We start from the raw sequence: 24,585 nt of genomic DNA, 5'->3' as shown, positions 1-24,585 counted from the left end.
AGAGAATGTGGTGACGCCATTCACCACAGAAATACCGGGTGGAAGAGGTAAAGAACCAGGGAGGAAGGGATGGTTTTATGCATTTTTAAAAAGCGTTCCCAGTGCAAGGGAACTTGTGCTGAACCCATCGATGACAGTTACAATGGTGGACTCCGTCTACCAGGAAGAGTGTTTGTTTGAAAATTTAATTGCATTGCCACCACCACTAGTTTGAACCGTGCATTCTGTTGAACAAAATAATTAATAATATTTGCTGCGCACATTGAACTTCTCCTATAATGGAAACAAATGCATAACGTTTCTCATTACAACATTCCATGGTACGGTGGGACTGATATTATAAACTGGCGCCTGGTTGGAAAATGTTACCTCAACACTGGTGTCTTTCAATGCAGATACTGCAGCTCCAGAGTGGTCCAAAGCTGTGCATACCAACCCCAGCACGGTTTGTTCTCCCGTACTTAACTTTGATCTCATTTTCCATTCATCGTTACTCAAAAGCAAACGCAATAGGATCCATTTTCTACCTATACTAGGTATCCCACCAACAGACCACCGCAGGATATTCGAGCGAACGCAGTACGATGCATTCGTGGTCTCGAATTCGGGCCCGCTTTTCAATCATATGCCGCCTCGTACAGATGCAACAGGTAATATAATCCGGGCTTTGCTTGGTGTGTTGTGAATATGACCAGCCAGCATTCATTCACTGGACCGCACAAGCTCAGATAACAACAGCATGTGATTGTGTAGAAGAACAACCAAGAGATCGTTGGCTGTGTGGGTCTACTGTCCAACACACGGACCGGTAGCACCACTCCGGCAGCGACAGGGGAGGGGGGGGGGGGGTTCCAACATAATTATTCAATAAAACATAATTCCAAACGGTGCGACGACGAACGCGATGCGCACTCGAGATGTCGGGGCCAGATGGTTGTCTCGCTATCACTGGAAATCCCTTGGTCACTTCAATTCCAGACATTTCCTGCCGTCTGCCGGCGATTTGCAATTTCTCGGCCACTCGAGTTTCTTGTCCACCTCGGCACTACCTCTGCCTGTCTGGAGCTGGAGCAGATTGCAGCTGGTTGTGTCACTGCAATCATACACTTTATTCAAACCACGCGAAACGGTCCAGCCAGCTGACCATGTGTCGGGGGCTGTGTTTGGTGTTAATTTGCTGAAGCCCCATTGCTGAACCATGACCAACCTCAACCTCGGTGTCGCAGTCGCCATGAGCGCCTGGACCGAGACCGAGATTGGTCAGAATGTGTAAGGTGAAGCGCAAGGCAGGCATCATGCGATGCGGAACTGAGAACTGGTTGATAAGCGAAGAAGAGACTACTGCGTAGCACGAGAGTGACACCGTGCAAGTGGCCTGCTACCAGTTAGGGCTTATCAGTGAGACAGCGGGGGAGCAGCGTTCACTATGATAATGCGGCCTACCCGCACAAGCAGGGTTGCATCGTATGCCGGTGCGTCTCATCCGTAAGCAAATGTATGTTTTGTGATAATTCTAAATTGTGGATTGTGCCCCAAACAAAATCATGGCTGTAGATGAATAGCCACATCAGTTTGAAATAATATTAATTCCTTCAAAATATTATCGATAAATATAGATGAGAAGCAAAATTTGTTAGCACAAAGCATGCCTTGCAGCATCTCCATTTTTAACGTTAAACAGTTGGAATATTTCAAAACAGCTGCAAGAACAGTTGAAATTACCAAGAACCCGGAGTTCCCATTTCCCTGTACCTCATAACAAATTCATTGGAATTCAAATCGCGATCAAAACACTTCCTCATCTACGATCTTAACAGCACAACGGACAACAATCTCTCCCGCAAATTACACATTCCCCATAACACCTCTGTCATTACCACTCCACAGTAATGATTGCATAGCCAGCATTATATAGCGCACCACACACAACACCGCAGATGATTCCACCTGATTTCTGGTGCACTTTTATGCGCCCTGGCAGGCGCAATCCAAGGGACACGGTGTACACACCACATAGTACACTGTCACCGATGTGACCCCTGATAAGGGCCGTGCTCGCATACAGACACGCGATGCTACCGAAACAATCCATTACCCACTGATACAGACTCGCGCAGCATTATCAAATCGCTGTCACCGCTGTCGGGTTCCGGATTGCGTGATTTCGTGGCTGGTCAGTCAGTCCAGCTGACGGCTCCGGTTCGGTTCGGTTGTGAAGCGAAAGCGTGCGTGTGCCCTGCCCATACCGTGATTCTCAGATCCGAAAGCATATTACCAGAAAGTGCGTGAACATCCCAATAACCGTGACCTTACGAATCATCTTGCACTAGTCGCATCTCCGCCCTGTGTTTGTGAACTGCACTGGTTGCCTGTGTAAGTGTAGGATGTCAGGTTGTTTTTTACCGATGCAAACCCAAGATTGGCCTCTACCGGTGTGTTAGATTTATGGCCACAATCAGGATGGAATGATCCCCGGACAAAGTGAGTTTCATTCTATCACAAACATACCACAAGCAATTGGAAGAGGTTTTCGATTGGAGCGGAGCTGAAGGGTAAAGGAATTCATTAATGCAAATCAAATTTACGCTGATGAGCGAACGAAGCGAGCTAGCGAGCTACGGAGGTAATCTCGGTGTCTCGCGAAGCCGTACGGAATCCGTGCACGAGGAGAAAATAAGGTAATCGATATCGATACCGATTCACCCTTCTTGGGCCAAACGATAGCGCAGTTGAGGGAAAGATAAAACGAACACCCACCGAATGACGCTCCCGACGAATAATCGCGAATAGCACGTTTTCCCCCGTGATAGGCACCAGGGGGAATCGCTCGTTAACGATAACGGTAAGCTCGGTAATGGCTTGTTCGCGCACATCATCACGCCCTTCGTCATCCATTGATAAATTCGGTAAAGCACCCGGTTTTATCAGGCTACCATCAATCCGGCGATGGGTGGATGTTTGTGGCGATAGCTGGAATGGAGCTCTTCGGCTATCTTTTTCCGCTGTTTTTTTGTTTTAGGTTTGAATCTGACTGTACCGTGAGGATCCGTTAGGATTATGGCGGCAAAATGATTCCCACCAAAAAGGGGAAATGTTGAACAAAAGCTAATGAAGCTGGAAGCTGATTGAAGATTCCATTCCCGAACAAAAACCGTCAATCACTACATGCACTTCAGGGGACTTTTAGTTATCATTGTTTGATTACACGCCATGTATGCCTTTCACAAATCAATATTTACTCTTCCCTCCTTCCAAACCACTAACATGCATTTGATAAAAGGGGCATCATTTTTGAAGAGATACCTTTCCTGATGCTTGATTGGAACAAGAACGGAGAACTGATGTGACTCATCGTTCTAGCTATGTGGTGACATGAATCACAATCAATCAAACGCCTCAAACAGATGCAAAGCAAAGGCCCGTCTGAAGTGCCCATTTCGCACCGAAGGTCAGCTTAGAGCTTGGAGCGCGAGTCAAATCAAATCGTTTGATTGAGTCCTTGCCTATTCCTCGCGCTCATCGGACGCCCTTCACACACAAAGACACTGGCATAGCAGAGGAAGACAAAATTGCCAAAAAGGATCGTCATAAACACACACACACACATACACTTCAGCGCACGCAACGATCCAACCAAACTCCGAAGCTCCGAAGAGCCCCACAAAGTCACGTCGGAGTCCGATGTGGCGCACGGATCGATTAAAATCATTTCATTAATGGCTTAGCGCTCGAGGCTGGCCGGTGCTCGGGACATAAACCCTGGAGCCGGGGGCGTGCGATTTACGATTTGCTGTTTGCTGCCTTTTTATTATCTTCCCAACCTCGGTGTTGACGGAAACGATTTCCGCGACATTCCCGCGATGCTTCACGCGATAAAATCAATTCGCAACCACCAGGGGGAGTGGGCAGGAGGGGGAGAGGCCTGGCCAGAGCATATGAGAAGGACGGGACCATCATCATAAAACCTCCGTGCTCCGTGCGCAGAAACAGAAAGACACTCCTTGCTCCTCCGGTTCCAGACCGTAACGAATGTGGCAGCACGATTCTCCATTCTTCGCTTCTCAGTCTTTGTCGCGGACACGTCAATAACTGTCTTGACAGGTTGCAACGTCCACCGATGACCCAGGTACCCAGCGCCCAGCTGGCCCTGAAATTAGTGTCATCAATTGCCCTTCATCGTGCTATTAATCGTTTGGAAAATGGCATCCATCTCGGCATGCAAGACATTGGCGCAAAAGTTCATTTGGCAACAACAATTTACAGGCGTGCTGGCTCTGTCTCTGCCAGAAGAAGATCTCGAATAAAACGACAATCTCGAGAGCTCGTGTCCACGGAACCGTGTGTGTGTGTTTAACGGAACAGGTACGGAACTCTTGAACGTCTGTCAAGAGGGCAAAGTGTGAAATAAATCATGGATTTTCATGGTTGACCTAATTCCCGCCTGCTCCTTTTTGCCATCCTCCCATTTCCCTTCCTTAAGCGTACCTCCAAACCTTCCGCCAAACCTTCCGTGGCCTGTGCGACGAAGAGAGATAATTCTTTTTAAGCCAAAAGAAAAACCAAAATACACATCGTGGAATACACACACACACACAGGTGACGGGCAAACAACGGAGACGGTTCCGGACGGAACACGGGAACGCCTTTATTACGTGCGAGCCGTGCTCTAGCTACTGCTGCTGCTGCTGCTGCAACTACTGCCTGCACCTGGTGTCCACTGCCCATATACTGGCGCCCGGCGAGCGATTGTTGTCACCACCTTCTTTTTTCTATTCCCCCACCACCACCACCGCCAGCAACCATTTTCCGGTGTGTTCCCTGGTTTCCCAGTTTAAGCAGTCACCGGTCGTGGTGCGACGCCTTTGGCCTTGACTGTCACACTTGGACGCAACCGTACGGGTGTGTAACGGGGACGAGCGACGAACAAAAGACAAGGCATAGTAGAAAGCTGAAAATGAAAAGCACATAAAAGCCATTCCGGTTTGGCCATTCCTAGTGTCCCGTCCTGTTCCCGGAACCTGGAGCTGGAAATGTCAACTCTGTGCAGCACCGTGGTGTGCCGTCCTGGGTTAAAGGTAGCCTTTAGCTTGGCTTTCTGGTCATGGCCAGGTGACCAAGCAACCATCGCACTGTGCTGCTGAGACTGTTTATCTTTTTACCTTCGCGCAGATAAACCTTAATGATCACCACATTGTACTGCTGCACCGCCGCGATGGCGGCGATGGTGGCGGCGATGGCGGCCACGACGACGACGGTGGTCACTCCGAGCATCTTCAGCAAGCTCATGCACCCTGCGCAATCCAACTATGGAGCCCATCCCATCCCGAGCTTTCGCCAAGAAGCTGCTCGAGAAGCGTTTTCTTATTTTCGTTCGTACTCGTTCCCTTCTCGTTTTTTTCGTTGCTCACTCTCTGACATGATTTAACTATCTGGTGCCAGTTGTTTCTGCAACTTCCTCGCCGCTACACTGCACCATGCGCTAAGGCTTAACCCAGGCCCAGCCGTGTCAGGCCCAGGGGGAGAGGTAATCTTAAACTTTTGCCACCAAAAAATAAAGCACCCGTAACTCCGACTCGACGGCACGGTATGGCTAGCGCCAAAGGATGTGCAATCATTATGAAAGTGCAAAGAAGCGTATTTTTACGAAGCCAAAACTGGCCGGACAGCAGCAGGAAAGTTGGGTGGATGAAATGGGACACGACTTGGCCACCGGTCGGACTTTGTTTCATTTTCCTTAATGCTCACTAATAAAGCAAGATGAAAGCTGGTGGTAAGGAGTTGCAGGTGCACTGCTGCAATGCTTGGTTAGTTACACGAGTACACGGCACTGAGGACATTCCATTTCTAGGCGCTCGAGTAGCTAGCTATTTACGGCACGGATTGTACGGATGCTGGCGGATTTGTTGCCCGGAGGAAAGCATTGTTATCAACTTTTTAGGAGGAGCTAAAGAATACAAACTTAAAATTTTAAATTATCTGCAGTCAAATAGTAGATGCTTTGAATTGCGCAATGCGGGATAAACTGGTAACTAAAAACTTTTATTTCTTGTAAGGGATTGAGAAATGCATAGGATATTTATAAATTTCATATTTGAAGTTTCAGATACAAGATTCTCAAAAGAATTTTGGAACTGGAAACTATTACCTAGAAGTACTTTACTTGAATCGAAAGCAAACTGAAGAGCCTTTATTTATTATTTATCTAGTTATTTACTTACCAAGGTGTGTATTGAGTCGTCATTAGATCAGATGTTTTATCCAAGTAAAGTGCAGGTTTCTTCAATCATATTAGTATTTTCCATTATTTTCCTCTAAATGAGAATTTTACCGCCTACCATCAACAACAGACAAGCATGTTGAAATAGTTTTGAAATTAAGGGTTCTTGCATACATTTCGATAACCAATCTATGATTTGGATGTACTTAAAATACGTAGCTTACAATCATATTCTTCTTCGCATTTTCGGATTCACGTTTAACATCTAAACAAGTGGATGTTTGAAACAGTTTTTCTACGCTTAGGAACACTTCAGTGGAATTTAGTAGATAATCATAGTCTTTTATACAAAGAAAACTTCAGTTTTAGATCAAATATTTGTGATATTTGTGTTTCTTCTTAAAACTTTGTGAATATGCTTGCATGTTCCAATTGTTCACCAAATATGAATAGTGTAACGCTAGGCCGTTTTTTTTTTCAAAACAAACTAAATGCTTAAACAAATGAATGATTTACGAAGAAGGTTTTAATAGAAGTAATGTGCAGACGCTAAAACTGTAAGCAGGGATTGGAGTGTGAGCTACTTTCTTGGATATCCTTCGAATAATCGCCAAATTTGGCGCAACAGTCTTGATGCGTCTTGCAAAGAATATTACACGCTTGTAACAAATGAAATACGATACGAACCTCTCGACAGCCACATTCTTCTCATACTCAGGACCTTAATACTTCCCCGCCCCCGTATTACCTCCATTGAAACACCGGCCACACCGAATGACCGAAACTTAGTCAAAGCGATCACACACGAAGCACACTTAAAATGCGACAAATGCATGCTCGATCGCTTCATCGCTTCCGGTTAACACAGTTGTTATACATTGTGCAGCATCGAAATTGTTGCCGAGTTGGTTATCAGACTGTTAAACAGCATCGAGCAGCACCGATTCTCTGGCCCCAGGAAAACGCACTGGAAAGATTGCTCAACCGGGTGCACAATTCCGTTTGGTTCCAAAAACCCATTAGACTCGATGCCTTGAAACCTCTTGAGCGAGATCCCACCGCCAGTCCCGGGGCGGCCAGCCCAGACCCGGGGTTTGGCTTTGCAGCTTTTCCTCAAGTCCCAAAGCTGCTAACCTTCCTTCTCCTTATCCTCTTCTCTTCTTTCCTCGCTTTTCGCTTCATCAAAGGTAGCTCCAGTTCTCGAGCACTGGAAAAGACAGATGTTTCCGAGGCGAGCGACAGCACCACTTAACCAGTCCACTTAAGCGAACTGGACTTACTGTAAATTTGGCCACCCTCTCGCTCTCTCCCTTTCCCATCTTTCTTTCTATCTCTCTCTGTTTCATCCATGGGGAGCGACGAAGAAATAAAAGAAAGGCGAATCGGCAGGAATCCCCATCGGCAAACCGGTGGGAAATGATGACGACGATGATGATGACGGTGGAGACTGGTGGAAGCCGGCGAGACCCATTTCGGGCACAACTTCCCAGACCGGTGCAAATCCCATTTGCGCACAATTGCGCCATCGACGTCCGGTTTCGGATTCGGCAAAAAGGCTGAGGAAAAAAAGGGCCTTCGACGAAACCGACGAAGAGAAAAGTGTCCCCGGTGCGTTTGGGGATATGCCACCACCCATCCCATCACACCGAACCCATTGCCACGAAACCTCAGCCCCGGAGAGGAGGGAGCGAGCGAAATAACAAGAAAAATCCAATTCAAATTTCGGAAAAGCTCCGTGGGATACCCGTCCGTGGACCCAGTCCGGTGCGCTGTCTTACGCCCCGGGAAGCCTACTCCATTGGCGTAGACTATCCATCCGTGGCGCAAACCACCCATAGACACCTTGGGAGTCGTCTCTGTCGTCGCAACGAGCGAGCAACGACCGAAAAGGGAAAAATGGTTGGACCACCTGCCGTACTCACTACCGGTCCTCGTCTCTCGCCTCTCCACCTTTCGTGTCGCGTTCTGTTGGCGAAACAAAAACGACTCCGGAGGACAAACGGCTTAACACTCTCTATCGCGACTCGCGTCCGGCAAACCAACTTGGCCGAGAATGGGAAGGTGCTGAAAAGGGGGGAACGAACGGGAGAGAGAGAGAGAGGAGCTAGGAAATGTGTTTAATTAAATCTCGAAAACTTCTTTCCAGTTGATTCGATATTCAAATTTCGGAAATCCATTTCCCTCGGCGTTGTATTCCGGGACCCGGTCCGGTCGAAGACTATTGCTGTGAGTGGCGTTTGGCGCACGCATTCCTGGACACAGTGCCCCCTTCCGTTTTGTCGTAATATCAAAAGATTAACCTACTGCTGGCAGCATTACCGAGAAGTGGTTGTTCCCTCCATTCCACTTCTAATCGAAAGCCAAAGCTGCCAAACCTCCGGTCACGGTCAATGCGGCCGGCATTCGGTTTTTCAATTTCCCTCCCCATTTCCGTCCGCGCGTGTGCATTAACCGGTGATGCGTAAGCGGCCATTAACCCCCTCGGCCATTTCGGACTTCAACGGCAGACAACGTTAGGTCGGGTTTCATTAGTGTGCGTTCTTGTGAATCCGCCTCACCATTCCGATTCGTTGACGGTATGCTTCGGTGTCACGTCAATTTTCTGGCCGTCAAAAAGCTGTCACGCCATTCCGGAATCCAAGGAACGAGGATTGAATGTTCAAGTTGAATCCAGCAGCGCTCCAGAAGTTTCACTGAGAAAGGCGTTACGAGCACCGAGCATCAAACGGCAGTAGTGAGCAGCTCAACGGAAGCCTCGAAGCTGCGGCAGTATGTTTTATTTATTGTAATTCGAGGAAGTGTTGAGGATGAGTTTACATTTCGGTAGACGATCGAGGCTGCCGATGCTGCCATGAGCTGGCGTACAATACAACCTGTAACTGAACTGTGGGAGAAATGGAAATGTTCGCAAGAATATTCATTGCTAGTCTATCGAGCATTGAAGTGGGTTAGCACGTTACGGCTTAGCCATTTTTATTCATGTGCATTCCAGGAATCCAGAACCGCACCGGTACCTGCACTACCAGTGAGTGAATGTTCTGTAAAGCAAATAACACATTTTATGGTGTGTTTTGCTATCAACATTTGACTTTCAAAAAATATGCATTGCCATTTTATTCAAATAATATCAACATCGTTCAATATGGTGCGTGGTGGTTCTGTGTGAAAGCCATTTGCAAAGCTCGTTGTTGTTATCATGTAATCAAAATGAGTTGCTTTTTCAGCACGAATTTTGCTTGTTATGCTGCTTGGCACTCGCGAGATAATCCACTCGTCAATGACAATTCTCGGGCACAAAATGCTTTTGCATACGTTTCTTATCTTAATCCCAAACAACAGCGTTATAGGAAATCTTTAACACTGACATTGGGACACCACAAGCAATAGGCAGAATCATGTAAATGGTGGCTACACATACATCACCATGATATGATACTATTGTTATCAATGCTGTAACAGTTATTATAACTGAGGTTTCAAGAGAGAGAAAGCAATTCAATGAGATATAGAACTTGTCGAAACACTGATCAAAATATGTACAATCAGATCGACAATGTTTTGTAGAAGGATAAATTAAGAAAAAACCTTCTAAAAACGAGCAGTATATGAACAATAATCCATTCAAACTCCCGCTTGTGTTCCTGGTAAAGCGTGTGTTCAAATGCATTGAAGCATATGAAGCATAACAAGTGATGACTATCAGACTATTAGAATTGAGTTGCTCCTTGAATTGCATTTGTTCCTTGTAAAAGAAAGTAGATGTTGGAACTACATTTATGATTTACATTATTCCAAAAGATTCGTCAATCAATACAAAAAAGGAGAATCAATGATAAATAATGACAGAATTACACAAAATTGATATACATCGTTCAGCATCGCTAATCTTTCAAATATCTGATAAAATAAGACTTTTATATCATTTAATTACAAATTATATACTTTACATAAATATACGTTTTCATAACTTTACCTACCACTCGCTTAGTATTCATCAAATCACTGCAACACTATCAAAGTGCGGCTAAAAGTCCTCTCCTCCAAAGGATTCACTCCAAAGCTGGGGAAAAAAAACAATTTCGCAGATTGACCTGAAACCTTGCAACGCGGTCATCCATGTACACAATACCCTGCACCCGTTGTTGGCGTTAATAAAGCCGCGCGAAGAGGCGAATCTACGTAAAAGAGGAGTCATGAATTTAAGATGGCGTGGCTCCGGCTCATAACATTGAACCGCTGACCTGATCCCTGAGCCACGTCGAGCGCTGGTGCGGCTTCTAATGAATGCGCCGCTTCCACGAAAGCATTTTATTGTAGTTTTATCGTAACGGTCGCAAGTCAAAGACAATCCGTCCGCCCGTCCGCCCGTCCGCCCGCCCGGTTTCCTTGCCTCGGGAAGCCGGAAAAACTGGCCTCCCAATGCAATGGGCGAGGAGTGTAATCAAAATGTAAATTTACCGTTTCCCTGCTACATTCCCTGTTCTGCAATAATTTCCCCAATGACATCATAAAACGGCAGACCAGAGAACACTAGCACAACGCCGCACGGCACCGCACAGTACAGTAGCTGCACTCGCTCGCAGTTTGTCGGTGTCTTCCGCTTCCGGCGTGTGTATATGTGTGTGTGTGTATACTTCGTTCGCTTGTCCTTATCGTGCACAAACCAGCGCAAACAATAAGCACCAGCTGGAGACCATCCCGGGTTGGTCAGGATGAGGGCAAGGGATGGCAAGGGTCAATTCGTTCCCAATTTCACCCATTTCCGGCCGTTGGCCAATAAGTCCTATTTTCCTGTGATTATCACGCACGCGCACGGGAGGAGGAGAAGGAGGAGGAGGAGAAGGAGGAGGAGGAGAAGAGGGAACGGAAAGAGGGATGTTGAGTTGGAGTCCGTTGGTTTTTGTGGCCTTTGAATTTGCTTTTATTTATTTTCACCTTCCTGTCAGTGGCCGGCCGGCAGGTAGCAGGTAGCAATGCTTCCCCAAATAAATACCGGCAAACAAACAAAAATTGGAAATCGAGAATAAAAAGAACCGCGGTCCTCGGTCGTCATGCACGAGCAGCAATGGCGGCCACGGCAGCAGCAGCAGCAGCAGCAGCACCGGATACACTGCCCGGTCCCGGTGTGGCCGCTTAACGAAAGCAATCAATAAGTGATTATTTTGCAGCAAAAGTGAATCAAAAATGCAAACAAAATGAAACCTTCCTCGCCACGGTCTCGCCCCGAACACAATGTATTCTGCCCGGAGCTGTTTCATTTCACCGCCACTGGCCACCACTCCAGCTAACCATTTCGCTTGTGCAACAATTTAGCGCTCCTCGTTCGCGCGCTCCCGGACTTACGGGACTCGGTCTTAGGTCCCTCTTGGCTAACGAGTTTACCCGGGTGCCTGGACCTGGACAATTGATTATCATTCTGTTTCGTTTCCAGTGCGATTGTTTTCCACCCCCAGTGATTTATATCTTTCCTACTCTTCCTTTTTCATCGTTTTCGCTAGTTGCCGGGACGAAAACGATTTCGAACGAATTTTCCAACACAAGCTTACCTGATTTCCAAGCCCCGGGTACATTGTAAATGGAATGCTGGCTCCGTGGCGAGCCACGGAAAACGAACCATCCGCACTCGAACGGAACCGTCCGTTCGCCTCGGTAATAATTTATAAACCTTGAGATCAGACAGGACACACAGGTTGGGCTGGTCAGTTTAAGGGAAAACCGGTTAACATGTTAGCACCACCGCCGTGTGCTTTCGAGAAGCAATGAAAGTTTAATTCCATCGACTGTTAGCTACGATTACAGCTTTCGGTCCGAGGGCCGGTCTGACTAATTGAAAAGTTATCGAATCGATAATCAGTTCCAATAGTTCGCATCAGATTTGTACCAGGATCGGTACCGGGAACGAAAACTAACGTACCATCCGGTTTCGGCATCGGGGATTGAGCATTTAATATCATGACGGCAGCAGCAAGAGGCAGAACTTTGTAATATGTAACTGAAAACAATGGTCAGCGATTCGTTGATTTATGGTTTATTCAGCAATGCATTATGGAATGAGAATATTTTACCTGATTGCTGATGGCAACTTCTGGAACGCCATTTATTATTTGCTAGGTTTCACTGTTTGCAATCACTTCTTGAAATTCTTTCATTGAATTTAGTTTACAAAATTGTCGATGTTTCCGGTTTCGATTTCGTATCGCTTTACAAAAAGGCCATCAAAGATCTACACTAAGCCGGTCTTAGTCTAATCCGCGTGAAACTTTCGCTTGGAATTTTTCATGACGATGATTATGATAATTTGCATAAGCTTAGCTTGCCATAAAACTAAAATCACATAAGTCGCCGAGAAACTTGTTTTATTCAAATCCAACGTCTATCCCGTTGCTAATGTCGTTTCTTTCTTTCCTTCATTCCGCACAGAATCGACCACAAGGTCAGCCTACTACTTGAATCGCGCTTTAGAACCAACGTGTACCACAAGCAGAAAAGGACTTGGTGTGTAAGGCTGCATCGCGTTCACTCATCTGCTTCAAGGCTGTTTAGACGTGTTTCGATAAATTTAGAAAGCAGAGAAAAAAAAACCCAAACAAAACATATAATCACTGCCATATGCACCAGTAGCACCACGACCACCGCCGCCGCCGCCTAACAGCCTTGTGACCGCGCAGCAACACGTTCAACGGCCAATCAATCGATAATGACAAAATAGCTCCACACCCCAAAGGCCCCATAAAGGTCAAATTCAGCGAACGCGATATTGATGCACATGCACCAGCCACCCATCGGTGCGGATCATAGTCATAGCCGTGCGCGAGGAGCCACTCCGTATTTCTCTCTCCGTTCGAAGGTGGTCCGCGAAACGTTGAAGGTCTGCACGAAGTCTGCACGCATCCTCACCTGACCGTTGTGGCCGTTGGCACACATCGGTACGAAGCGGTCAAAAGAGTTCATAAAAATGTGTTCCACGAGTGGCAGTACGTTCACTACGATTACCACTACCACTACCACTACATCGATCGCCGTCCTTGGTGTGTTAGTCGTGCTCCTAGCGCTAGCCACCGACCGTAGCCTTTGCAGCGCACTCCATCCAACCGACAACAACAACAGCAACAACAACAACAACACCGTGAGCAGTACGGTCAATAGCGTCACCAACGACCTTCCCGAGAACGCTAGTAGTGTCAGCGACAGCAGTAGTAACAATTGGAGTAATAGTAGTGGCGGCAGTAGTAGTAGTACCAGTACCATTAGTAGTAATTCTATCGATGGAGTGGCGGATGGTGAAGCAACGACGTCACCGGTACCGCCATTAGCACCACGACAGGGCAACAAAAGTTCAAGATCCGGTGCACGGTTAAAGGATGGTTACGGTTGGCCAACGCCGGAAGGCGGACAGATACCGCTGGAGCGGTTACCGTCCAATACGCTGCTCAAGTACACCGCCTACAAGGACGTCTCGATACTGCACTTCCGCATCCCAACCGACACCCGGACGGCATTGTTCAGCTTCAAGGCGTACGAGGAATCCAAAGGTGCCTTTCGTAAGTATCCACCGTAACACACACACACACACACAGTTTAGATTGATCGTGACGGTATCCCTGGTAACTATCTGGTGTTGGTACTTTCCACAGAGCGTAACTGCAAACCGAACGATATCACGCTGCACCTGAAGGCGGGCAGCTATCCGGTCATCAGCCCCGAGAACATCACCTTCCCGAAGCACTTTCTCGACGCGGACGAACGGTAAGTAAGGCGCGGGAAGGGCTACGAGATCCTTCAACCAATATTCTTCGAATGGTTGAAAGCGGAACAACGCCACGAACCTGACAGCTACTACCACATGCCAGCAGCTCTCGCGTAGTAGCCATCGCCGTGCTCGTTATTTATGTGCAAAGTTTTCTGGCAACACTCTGGTTTGGTTCGCTTTTATCCGACGCGGTACCAAATACCGGGACCGAGTGCTATAGGGGCCGATGTGACTTCCGTTGCAAAATGAAAGCCACAGCAAGTCCTGGGCCCTCGCCTGTTGGTACCGGATGTCGGTCGGTCGGTTGGTTGGTTGGTTGGTCCCACCGCTCATAAAACTCATCAAAAATTACGTGACAAATGTTGCAACAGCTATCATCGGTCAGCCCATCGTCACCGAACCGGAACGGCAGACACAACACGACACACGCACACGGCATAAAGAAAATTCGAAAGGTTGTTGCCAAGTTGTTTTCCTTCATTCCCACGTCACGCCACGGTCCCTCTGTCGCCTCTGTCCGTGACTGTCTCCTGCGACTGGCCCCTTGCAACTGTGTCGTGTCAACTGCTCTAATTTCTTGGTACTTTAGGGCCCAGCCCAACGAACGCCGTTTTCCCCGTGGCGTACGTGGAGAAAGTTTCGGTTTTTTGACATGTGGCTGTCACCCGTTCCAAGCATGACTAACCGGACGAAAACAACGGGTGGGTGGAAGCATGGTGGAATGCTTTGCGTTCGTTTGTAACGAGCTTTCATCGAGAAGGAAGAGCGAGTGTCCGGGGCTGAAAACGTAACATTATGAGGTGTAGGCATTAATTTGTACCGTTTTTTTTGTTTTTGGTGAACTTTGGCAATTTTATTTTAAGGGAATGGTTATTTACATTTCATTCAAAGTTGAACCTATTGGAGGTTACAACATTCTGGCATATCATCCAAGCAGCTGTTGAATTTTCTGACAGAAGACATCTTTGGTGGGGAACCATGAACGAGGACCATTTGGGGTTTACTCATTATTTTTGGAAAACTGATGCTCCACCAGACTATGTCTCATCGGTCGAAGAAGCTAGAATTTCTCGGCTGTTTGAATTTAATAATAATTGTAACATATTTATTGCCCACATCCTTGTTTCGGATTTTCACATACGTTAAGCGTTTTGAATTCGCATATTCAAGCACTCGTAATGTGCTACAGTTTTTTTAGTGGCTTCCAAATGATTTCGGGTATTAAGAACACTGGAAAATGGTTCACGTTCCATCAACTTCCATTCTTTTCTACCTATGAAGCAACTGTTTATTCGTTGGAAGTAATTACTCGGTCTATTTTGGTATTGGAATCCTTGGGGATCCAATTTTTGGCAACAATGACACCTTGAGTTTCACGTACATCTTCAGACAAAGTCATTTTACAGTAGGTTTTTGTGCGTTAAATTTGTAGGAACAGATGCATGATAAACTTCTCAAAATTTGACATTTCAAAATTGAATCGTACAATTTATTCAACACTTCTCATAAATTGACCTTTACTAGGAATGGAGAAACCCATTGGGAAGACACAAAACCAAACAATCGATAGATAAATAGATTTCGAAGTTAAACAATCAGCTATAGATTCTCTTCAGTACACATTCAGCATTAATGTGATTGCAGCGACATCGCCTTTATTTGCACATTCCATCTACTAGCTACTGTAAAATCGGCCCAAATTACTGCATACTTCTTATACAAACTGAATTCAATGATCATCTGGGCCATCTGAAAACCGACTGGCGCACGTTAAGGCCGAATCGATCCCCGCCCTTTGCTGACGCAAATGTTAGTTACTCCGTTCGAACGCAAACCACCGCGAGCGCCACGTTCCCCCCACGTGGTTAGGTTTCCCACGTAAAATTGAGAGATAAAACTTTGAACCGTCAGAAAGCGGCAGAAGCGAACGAGATAGTCTAAGATAGGCCATGGCCATAGCGCAGGGGCTGGCGTAACAATTTGTTTACTTTCACTTTGGATTTCACAAAAATAATCAGCAACCTTTGCGACCAGGGAGCTTGAAGGGAAAACGAGTTGCGGCAAACTTCCACGATCCACGGTCCACAGCTTGGCTCGTCCTTGCTCTCTCGGAATAGCTTGCACGTGCTGCTGCCGCTACTACAGCGAGAAGAGAGAGAGAGAGAGAGAGAGAGAGAGAGAGAGAGGGGAAAACAAAGAAAGGTGGAAATTTCCACCCAGTCGCCTTTCTGCTTTTGTACGACTGCTGCTGCTGCTGCTGCTGCCGCCATTCGCTGATTGTTCATTATTTAATGAATTTCCAAAAACTTTGCTCCAAACAACGGCCGCCCCTACCTCTTGCGGTGGCAACCGGAAATCGAGGAATTCATTTTCTTCGCCAACCATCGCCGGAAGCGAAGAAATTGAACAAATGTTTATCATACTTGACCGACGATGGATGGAAGGATGGATGGATGGAGTCGGCGTCGCTGGGAGCGATCTTTGTTTGGATTCCACCAGGCCACTAGTGGAATCGACCGTAGGCTATAAAGCCATGGCAAACGTCATTTCCTTTTGCTACATTGTCTACAATCGAGAACAGTCGCCGGTCGATCGTGGTAATAAATTACATTATTGTTTAACTTTTAAAAGGAAAATTACCAACTCCTTTGCTTTGCCCCACCGGACAATTTGAGGAATCTATTAGGGACTCAGTGCTCAGAGCTCGATCAATAAGATAATGTTGCTGATGGCTTTGTTATGCAACGGCTCTATCTTGAATCTTCTTGAAAATTTCTCGTTACAAACAAATGATTAACCACCAAGGTGACAAAGCCATACGGCCATGAAAATGAAGATATTGCGGACTGCTTTGATTCGGATATTTGGCACCCTGCTGCACCTTTCTAATTAGTGACGTTAATCTTCACCGTCGCGTGTTGAACGTATAGTTTACAAAGAATCTCAATGGAAATGGTACAACCGGATAATCTTTACTATCACCACTACACATCGCAATCGAACGCAACACCATGCTCCAACTCAACCGCACAGACCCCAAACGTTCCCAAATCAGATCACCCAATATGCCCTTGCCGCTAACGCTTCCGTTGACGCGATGCCGAAGACGATAGAATCCTATGAATATCAAGCGGAATCGAGTTTTTTTTTTCATCATAACCTTACCCACCTGTCCCTCCTACAAAGACCCCAAAGATCGGTTCGGTTGCCTTCTTCGGTGGTGTTGATAGGAACTTTTGCGGGAAGAAAACGACATACGACATTGTGATGTGCGCTGTAAAAATGGGACCAATCCCATCGGGACCAACGGGCTCTGCTTGTAGCAAGCAGTTGATGACACCGACGGACGTCGAATAAATCCTAGTTTTCGGGCATGGAAAAATGCCTCTTCCGGAATAACTTCCGGTTCTTCGAGGGCCGACGGTCTCGAGGTCCCAACGGTACAGCCACCTCCACCAAGGCGCCATTTTGTGTTAGTTTATTATGTGTCCTTCCAGTCTCCCGGAGGGGAGAAATGTTTTTTTTTTCTTTCCCTGGTCACCACCGAGACAACTCCAGGGTGTCTTCAGGTGGGATGACGTCCTCACGACGATGATGGTGATGATGGTGATGATGGTGATGATGATGATATGGAAATGGAGCGAGATTTGCATAGAGAATACGGTGCCCGATAGTACCACGCGGGTAGCCACTGGCGCTGCGGCCAAGAAGACGGAGATGAATGGCGTTGAAATTTGATTTACAGCCCTGGGCGCGCTACAGCCCTCGGTGTACTCTGATGTCCTTCAAACTATGCACTCGACCCATTCCCACCGATGCTCGACCGGTACAGTGAGAGCGATGATGACGATTGCTGGAGTCCTTGTTTTTTTTTTGAGAATGTGCTGTTTATTTTTTGTTAACAAAATCGGTACCGAATGTTCCGTTGATCCGCTCTCCGTCGTCTCGATTTCGTCGAGTAGCCAGGATTTTTGGCGGGAAAAACGGACAGGATCCGGCGAGTACCGCCGAGAGCACAAAGCAGGCGGCACCATTACGGCCAAGTGGCGACCATCGCGACTGCAAACGTACGAGTTGAATCTAATGAATCGCATTTCTATTCATTCCTCGCATCCCGTTTTCGTTCGCGGTTCCCTGCTACCCCAAAACCCCGGTACGTCGGTCCCGGGGCGATAATACGTAAATACGAGGTTAGCATACATAACGAACGGGTGTGACCCCGATGATCATCATGCAGGAACACGCCGCGGGGTAGCACACGTTTGGAGCTGAGCTTTTAATTTCGTTACCTTTAATCGCGGGCACAAAACTTCGTGGTGCTTTTGCTCGCGGAAGATAACGATGAAAGAATCTTCCGGTGCTTCTTTAAAGAGGAAATTTTGCTTAATCGATTTAGATGACAAATATTCCTAATTTCTGACTCTGTGACTCTCTGGGTTATGTTACGCGTTGTGCCTTTACATGTCAATGGAGTTGCTGTTCTTAAATGCCGCTGTTACTCTTTCCTCTCCATTCCACAGATTCGAAATACACAGCCTGCAGTTCAAATCGGACAGCAGCACACGCCGATTAAGCATCGATGGGCCGCACCCGGGCAATTGGTTCGCCGTGGCCTTTATCAGCTGGACCGATCCGAACAACGAGCGCATCGAGCAGCAAGGTAAGACACACACACGGGCCACCGGCCATCCGCCGATCGATCCCATTTGACAAACAGGACCCAAACAGGAGCCTGTCCCGGCCTACAGGCCACGTGTTCGGACCTCTGGCTCGAAGAAATTGACATCCGGGCGGCGGAGATGGCACCGCCGGCCATTCGCAAGCAACAACAAAATGGCACATCGTTCATTACCGGTAGCCAGTGTAATTAAATCAGACCGGACATCGTCCAATTCTCCATGTCCATGTCCAATGTCGATGATCGTGCGGCGGTCCTCGCGAATCACCATCGCCAGCAGCCCAAAAAAGCGGCGTGTGCGCGCGTGTGTGTGTGTGTGTTTGTGAGCGCTGTCCCATTCCGTAAGCTAGGTCGTCACCGTCCACTGGAATCGACTAGATCCATTCGGACATTCGGAAAATTGTCATCCAACCATCACTCTCCGTGGGCCATTTTCGGCCACGCAAACGGTACGATACCGGGGGCCATTCATCCCAGTGGTGGGGTCCCCCCCCCCCCCCCCCCCACCATTCGTGTCCGAATGTCGTTTCCAAAAACGACCATTTGATTGACTGTCATTATTTGTAATTAGGCCGATCAGTTTCGGGCACCGGGCATTGGGTGCGGTCAAATGGACACCGAGTGCGCGCTTCGAACCGAACCCGGAAGGTCACAACGGTCCGGACCGTCGGTGGTGGTTGCATTTGAAAATAGACGGACGAGCGCTTCGAGGTGATGCTGCTGGTCCTAAATCGTATTAACAAATTGCTGCCTAATGTGACGTGCTTCAAGGATCACATCTATGCATCATCATGGCCAACCATGACCATGGATGCTGCAGCACCGCACCGGTCGTCATCATCGTCACCACCAGACGGTTGCTATACGACCGATTCGGTTCGTTTGGTTGATTAGCGAGAAGCGCGGTGCTAGGGATTCCGCTGCTCTTGTGCAGCTAATTAAAATAATCTCAATCGATGATGGTATAGCTTTGAGGACTTCACAAAATCAGTTCTGAGTGTTCTAGTTGCTTAAATTGCAATAACCAACTGTTTGGTAATTGAGAGAAATCCCATTAGAGCCCTACATCTGGGAAAGGAAGAACAGAAAGAATTTATAATTTTCTTCACGATATGCGATATTAGTTTCTAGTAGGCTAGTAGGCTAATCAATCGTTGACATCACCAACACGACAAGTTGATAAAGCAACCAATAGTTATCCATTGTTTGCTGCGAGTTTGTCTTTCCACAAAAAGCAAATTGGACGCTAGGCGCTTTCCTTCACTTGACTGAGCTTTAATTCAACTGAACTTTGTCGAATATGTGATAAACATGTTAAGCGTTCCGCATACCCGCGATATCGTTGGTCAATATTCCAGATTACTTGGATTCCTTTAACGTATTCTGGCTCTTTAAAGAGTTTTCCAGTTCCTAATAATATGCTGAATATATCATAGTAAAATTGACCAATAATATTGCGCGTATGTAGCCCGTTTTGGGCACTTGTAAATATATTGAAGACCACTTAAAGGTATTTCACCTGAGCATATTTTGAACCACAAATATAATCAGACAGAATAGTGACAAAGTTAGAACTCTTTAGAATACAAAGAGTAGAATCGATCGAAAACCGTGTATAGAGACGTCAGTTTGTACTTTAAAAAATATCCAAATAGATCATAAATCCCAATGGAAAATAATATTTCAAATAGTTCGCGACATTAGAAATCCAACTTTCGGCGCATAAAGGATGGTTTACAGTTGACCACCATTTCACATCAAACTACTTTTCACACACAAGTACAAATGACCCGTCATCTCACCAACAAACCGTTCTGTTCCACAACAAGCAAATTAAGTAAATTCCACCTTGGTGGCAAAATCAGACTGATACGCAAACACACTATTTTTGTGCTTCAAGTGCGAAGCTTTCATCGTGAGACTGTCCGAATCGACAGAATCCAAATGCAACTAAATCCCAAAAAGTGTCCCACCGCATAATTCCGCCATTCCTTTTGAGTGTGGGCCAACTTCCACCACCTTAACACTAAACGAAAAATTGCATTCCACATGCTTCTGCTCTGCTCTGCTTCTCACCTACTCAACGTGCGTCTACTCGGCGCACGCAACCGCGACCAATGCGTGGTACTTTCCGTGCCACGACGATGACGATGACGACACGCCGAGGACGTCAAGAAACGAGAAACTTTTCCTCAATGTTCATACTGCAGCCGCTTGCAGCGAACGATAGAAGATGGAAACATCAGGCCCACCGAACGAACCCTACTAGTTCAGTTGGAGTTTCCCGGGTGCACCACTCTATGTATGTGTGCACCACCACCACCACCACCACCACCGCACCAGTCAAGTGGACTGAGTAACAGACGCGATGGCGGTGGTGGAGTTCCGTTGTGGTTTGTGGTGGTTTGTAGATGAACTCACCGTTAAATTGAGTAAGTCTTTTGCAAAAACGCACCGGAGACCGGCGTCAAGTCGAACAACCAGCACTGGGACACCACTTCGGTGGGGGGGGGGGGGCACTCCCTCTTCTCCCGCCTGGAGGCTGCGGTTGAACTTTTCCAGAATGAAGATGGTAACCGCGATAGATAAGGGCGAAACCGAATGAGAGTTTTCGTTTTGTTTCCCCGATGTTTCCGATGGAATAGTTGAAAGTTTCGTCGGAACGTCGGAAGGAACGGACAGGAGGGGGGAAGCCGAAAGGTGCGAGCAAGGTCGCATCTTCCTGTGGTTTCTCTCGTGCCGTCTTTCAATTCGCTCACCTCATCCGTCCCCGCTTCGAGGCAAGTTCGAGCTAACAAAACTTCCTTACCAGCGCCGCGCCGCCCCATATTATGGGAAAACATATTTCATGAACTCTACCAACACGAAACGTTTTGCATTTTAAGAAAATGAAACTCTGGCTGATGTTCGCAGACTCAAAACTCTCTCCTTTCTCTCCATTTCTCTCCCTTCTTGTCGATCCTGATTCAACAGGACTGGCTGCATCCTGTGAAACGCTGCTGATGTCCGAGATGGCGGTTGTTCGTGTCACTCCTCAGATCCTGCACGTCGGTATGCGGCACCCGGGCACACTGGCAATACCGGTACGACCGGAGATGGTCGCGACCAACCAGAGTGAACCCAACACGTACAAGTTCTTCGTACCGGCTGGTGTGGCGATTGTCACCTGGCGCCTGCACATCACCGACGCCTGCCTCAACTGTACCGATGTGACGTTCTTCGTGCAGGCGCACGGTTTACCGACGGGACGCGATTACCTACAGAATGCGCTCATCTGCCCGAACCAAACCGGTGACGTCAGTATCGATTTCTATCCGCACGAAAGTGCCTGGCATTACGTGGATCTGGATTTTCTGCGGTCCGAGGAGAAGCAGGCACCAGCTAGTAGTACTAACAAAAACGGCACAGTGACGGTTGCCCCAACACCACCACCACCACCGGCAGCGAATAGGTCACTAGAGGAAGAGCAAGAGGAGCAGGCATTGGAGCAGGAAGTAGAGTACCTTCGCTTTACGATCGAGCTGATCTATCACATGCTCGAGGACGACGGTAGCAGTAGCGAGCGTACCGGCAACGATCTGTCTCCCTCTGTTGAACCCCTGGCGACCACCGATGGAGTGGGCAGTGAGATGACGAAATCGCTACCAAGTCGCGCCTTCGATCGGTACCCGGTACTACGGCAGACGTACCGAGAGTTCTTCATGTTCGACTACGATTTGCTCCCGGACGTGAACGGTACGGTACCGGTGACGCTCAATCTGACCTCCGGTATGCCCGCCCTGATGAAGTTCGACGTTAACGATGTGTACGATATCGGTGGTACGCTCAGCTTCGCGGTAGCCATGCGGCAGGACCTAAAGGCGAGCCTGATCGATGCGCGGCACCAGGAATCCACCAACGAGCACGCGGGTGTCGTCGCCGAGAAGTTGGTCGATGTACAGGAGGAAGAGTTTATACCCGAGCTACCGGTCACCATGACAACCGCTACCACGACGACGACAACGACGGCGACAACATCTACAGTGGCGACTTCGATTGCGGCAAGCACTACTGCAAGCACCACGACCCCTGGCTCACCGTCGTCGTCGTCGTCGTCATCTTCGGGCCACGCAAGCGCCAACAGTAGCGCCGGTAAAGCGAACCAAACCGTGATCGTGTGCCTACGGCTAGAGGAACCGGGTATACCGACCTGGCCGGACAAGTGTGTGTACGGTCGGCACATCTACCCGGCCGCAATCGTCATCAACAATACGGATGCCGACACGAACACGGGCCTGGTGCATGTCCCGTTTCCCGAACCGGGCAGCTGGTACGTGACGCTCGGACTGTTCTGCCACGGTCCCGATCTAACCGCCCGGACGACGATCATCGACAGTGTGAAGGATTTTATCCGTACCTATCGTGGTTCGCTGGAAGCGATGCGATCGCCCTGCTCCTGTGCCGATCGGCTCGCCTACTACCGTACGTGCGTCGCCGACGAGCACTGTCTTGGGGCGCTCAACGAAACGGAAACACTGAAAATCAAAGAGTGTCTCATGGACGCCAAATGCAGCGGCAGTACGGCACAATCGGAGCGAATGGCTCGCCGGTTCGAGCTGCACCACAAGTACGTGACGGAGCAGAGTGCTAGCGGCGGTGGTACGATCGGTAACCCGGAGTGTAACTCGAGTGTCGTGTTCACCATCTCGAGCAGCCCTTGTGTGGCCGGTCGGTGTGGCAGATTCGGTCGCTGTTATCACTACATGTCCGGTGGATTCGTCTTTTCCACCTGTCTCTGTCTGCGCAACTATCGAGGGTGGGATTGTACCGAGGACTCACAGGTACCGTCCAGTGCGTCCATTCTGCTCGCTTCGCTTCTGCTCACGCTCTCCAATCTACTGTTCCTACCGAGCATCTACTATGCGGTCAGGCGTGGCTACCACAGTGAAGCGATCATCTACTTCTTCGCCATGTTCTTCTCCGCGTTCTACCATGCGTGCGATTCGGGCGAGGAAGAGTTCAGCTTTTGTCTGGTGAAGATCGGGGTGCTACAGTTCTGCGATTTCTACTGTGGCCTGCTGGCCATCTGGGTGACGCTGATCGCGATGTCGAACGTGCGGCACCAGCTCGTCTCGCTGCTGCACGTACTCGGTGCTATTTTGCTTGCGTTCGGTACCGAACTGAACAAGCAGTCACTGTGGGTGTTCTTGGCACCGGCCCTCACCGGCATCTGTCTCATCTCGGTCAGCTGGGGTCTACGGTGCCGCAAGACGAAACGGTGCTTTCCGTCCCGTAACTATCTAGCGCTTTACCTACCGGTCGGCAGTGTGCTGGTGATGGTGGGGCTCGTGTGCTTCGCCTTTCTGCAGACGAAACAGAACTATCACATCGTTCACTCGATCTGGCACATGGTGATGGCGCTCAGCATTCTCTGCCTGCTGCCGGATCGCAAAACCTTCCACCCGAAGTGCTAGCATACGGTTAGCATCTATCTGCTCAACTCGGGCTCACCCTCGTCCGCGACCCAATCGTCGACGGCCTCCTCCTCCTCCTCGTCATCCTCGTCGACAGCAGGTGGTAACACAATGTCCACCTCTACCACGACCTCGGCGGTGGCCGGACTGGTGGCGGGACCGGCGCCTCTACCCCAGACGATGGACGATCGAGCGACGACGACAGTGGCGACATCCATTACCACCATCACCGATGAACATGGAACGCTGCGAGCACCCGTTGCGCCGCCTATCGTTGCACACTAGAGGCCAGGACGGGTTAGTGGCCTCGACTACGCATCGACTACACGATCGCTCCCGGTTCCTGGAAGGTTTGAAGAGGAGTAAAAATGATACACAAAGAGGGGGGAGCCACCCGAGCACGAGAACACCTGAGAGATAGATGCCAACATCCCGGAACCGGTACCACGGATACAACAGTATACCTTCGTGGTTTCGCTTTCCGCCT

The 24,585-nt window shown here is 48.3% G+C and overlaps 1 protein-coding gene across 4 annotated transcripts in view; it reads left to right on the top strand.

Moving 5' to 3' along the window:
* LOC125958244 (uncharacterized) overlaps positions 1 to 24,101 on the top strand; it is an 81,594-nt gene extending 57,493 nt beyond the window's left edge. Inside the window, exons 1-5 of one of the 4 annotated variants that reach the window (XM_049691504.1) lie at positions 2,179 to 2,373; positions 12,638 to 13,758; positions 13,852 to 13,963; positions 18,488 to 18,627; positions 21,619 to 24,101. In XM_049691504.1, coding sequence (XP_049547461.1) covers positions 13,173 to 13,758; positions 13,852 to 13,963; positions 18,488 to 18,627; positions 21,619 to 24,098 — 3,318 coding nt within the window. In that variant the 5' untranslated portion in view covers positions 2,179 to 2,373; positions 12,638 to 13,172 and the 3' untranslated portion in view covers positions 24,099 to 24,101. Of the gene's footprint in view, positions 1 to 2,178; positions 2,482 to 2,520; positions 2,843 to 12,637; positions 13,759 to 13,851; positions 13,964 to 18,487; positions 18,628 to 21,618 lie in introns of those variants that run through there. The other 3 variants (XM_049691478.1, XM_049691485.1, XM_049691494.1) reach the window with 3 other exon arrangements.
* The last annotated feature ends 484 nt before the right edge of the window (positions 24,102 to 24,585 follow it).

Source organism: Anopheles darlingi, chromosome 2 (genome assembly GCF_943734745.1).
Source record: "Anopheles darlingi chromosome 2, idAnoDarlMG_H_01, whole genome shotgun sequence".
Classification (NCBI taxonomy): Eukaryota; Metazoa; Arthropoda; class Insecta; order Diptera; family Culicidae; genus Anopheles; species Anopheles darlingi.
This window is presented reverse-complemented; position numbering and strand designations above follow the sequence as displayed.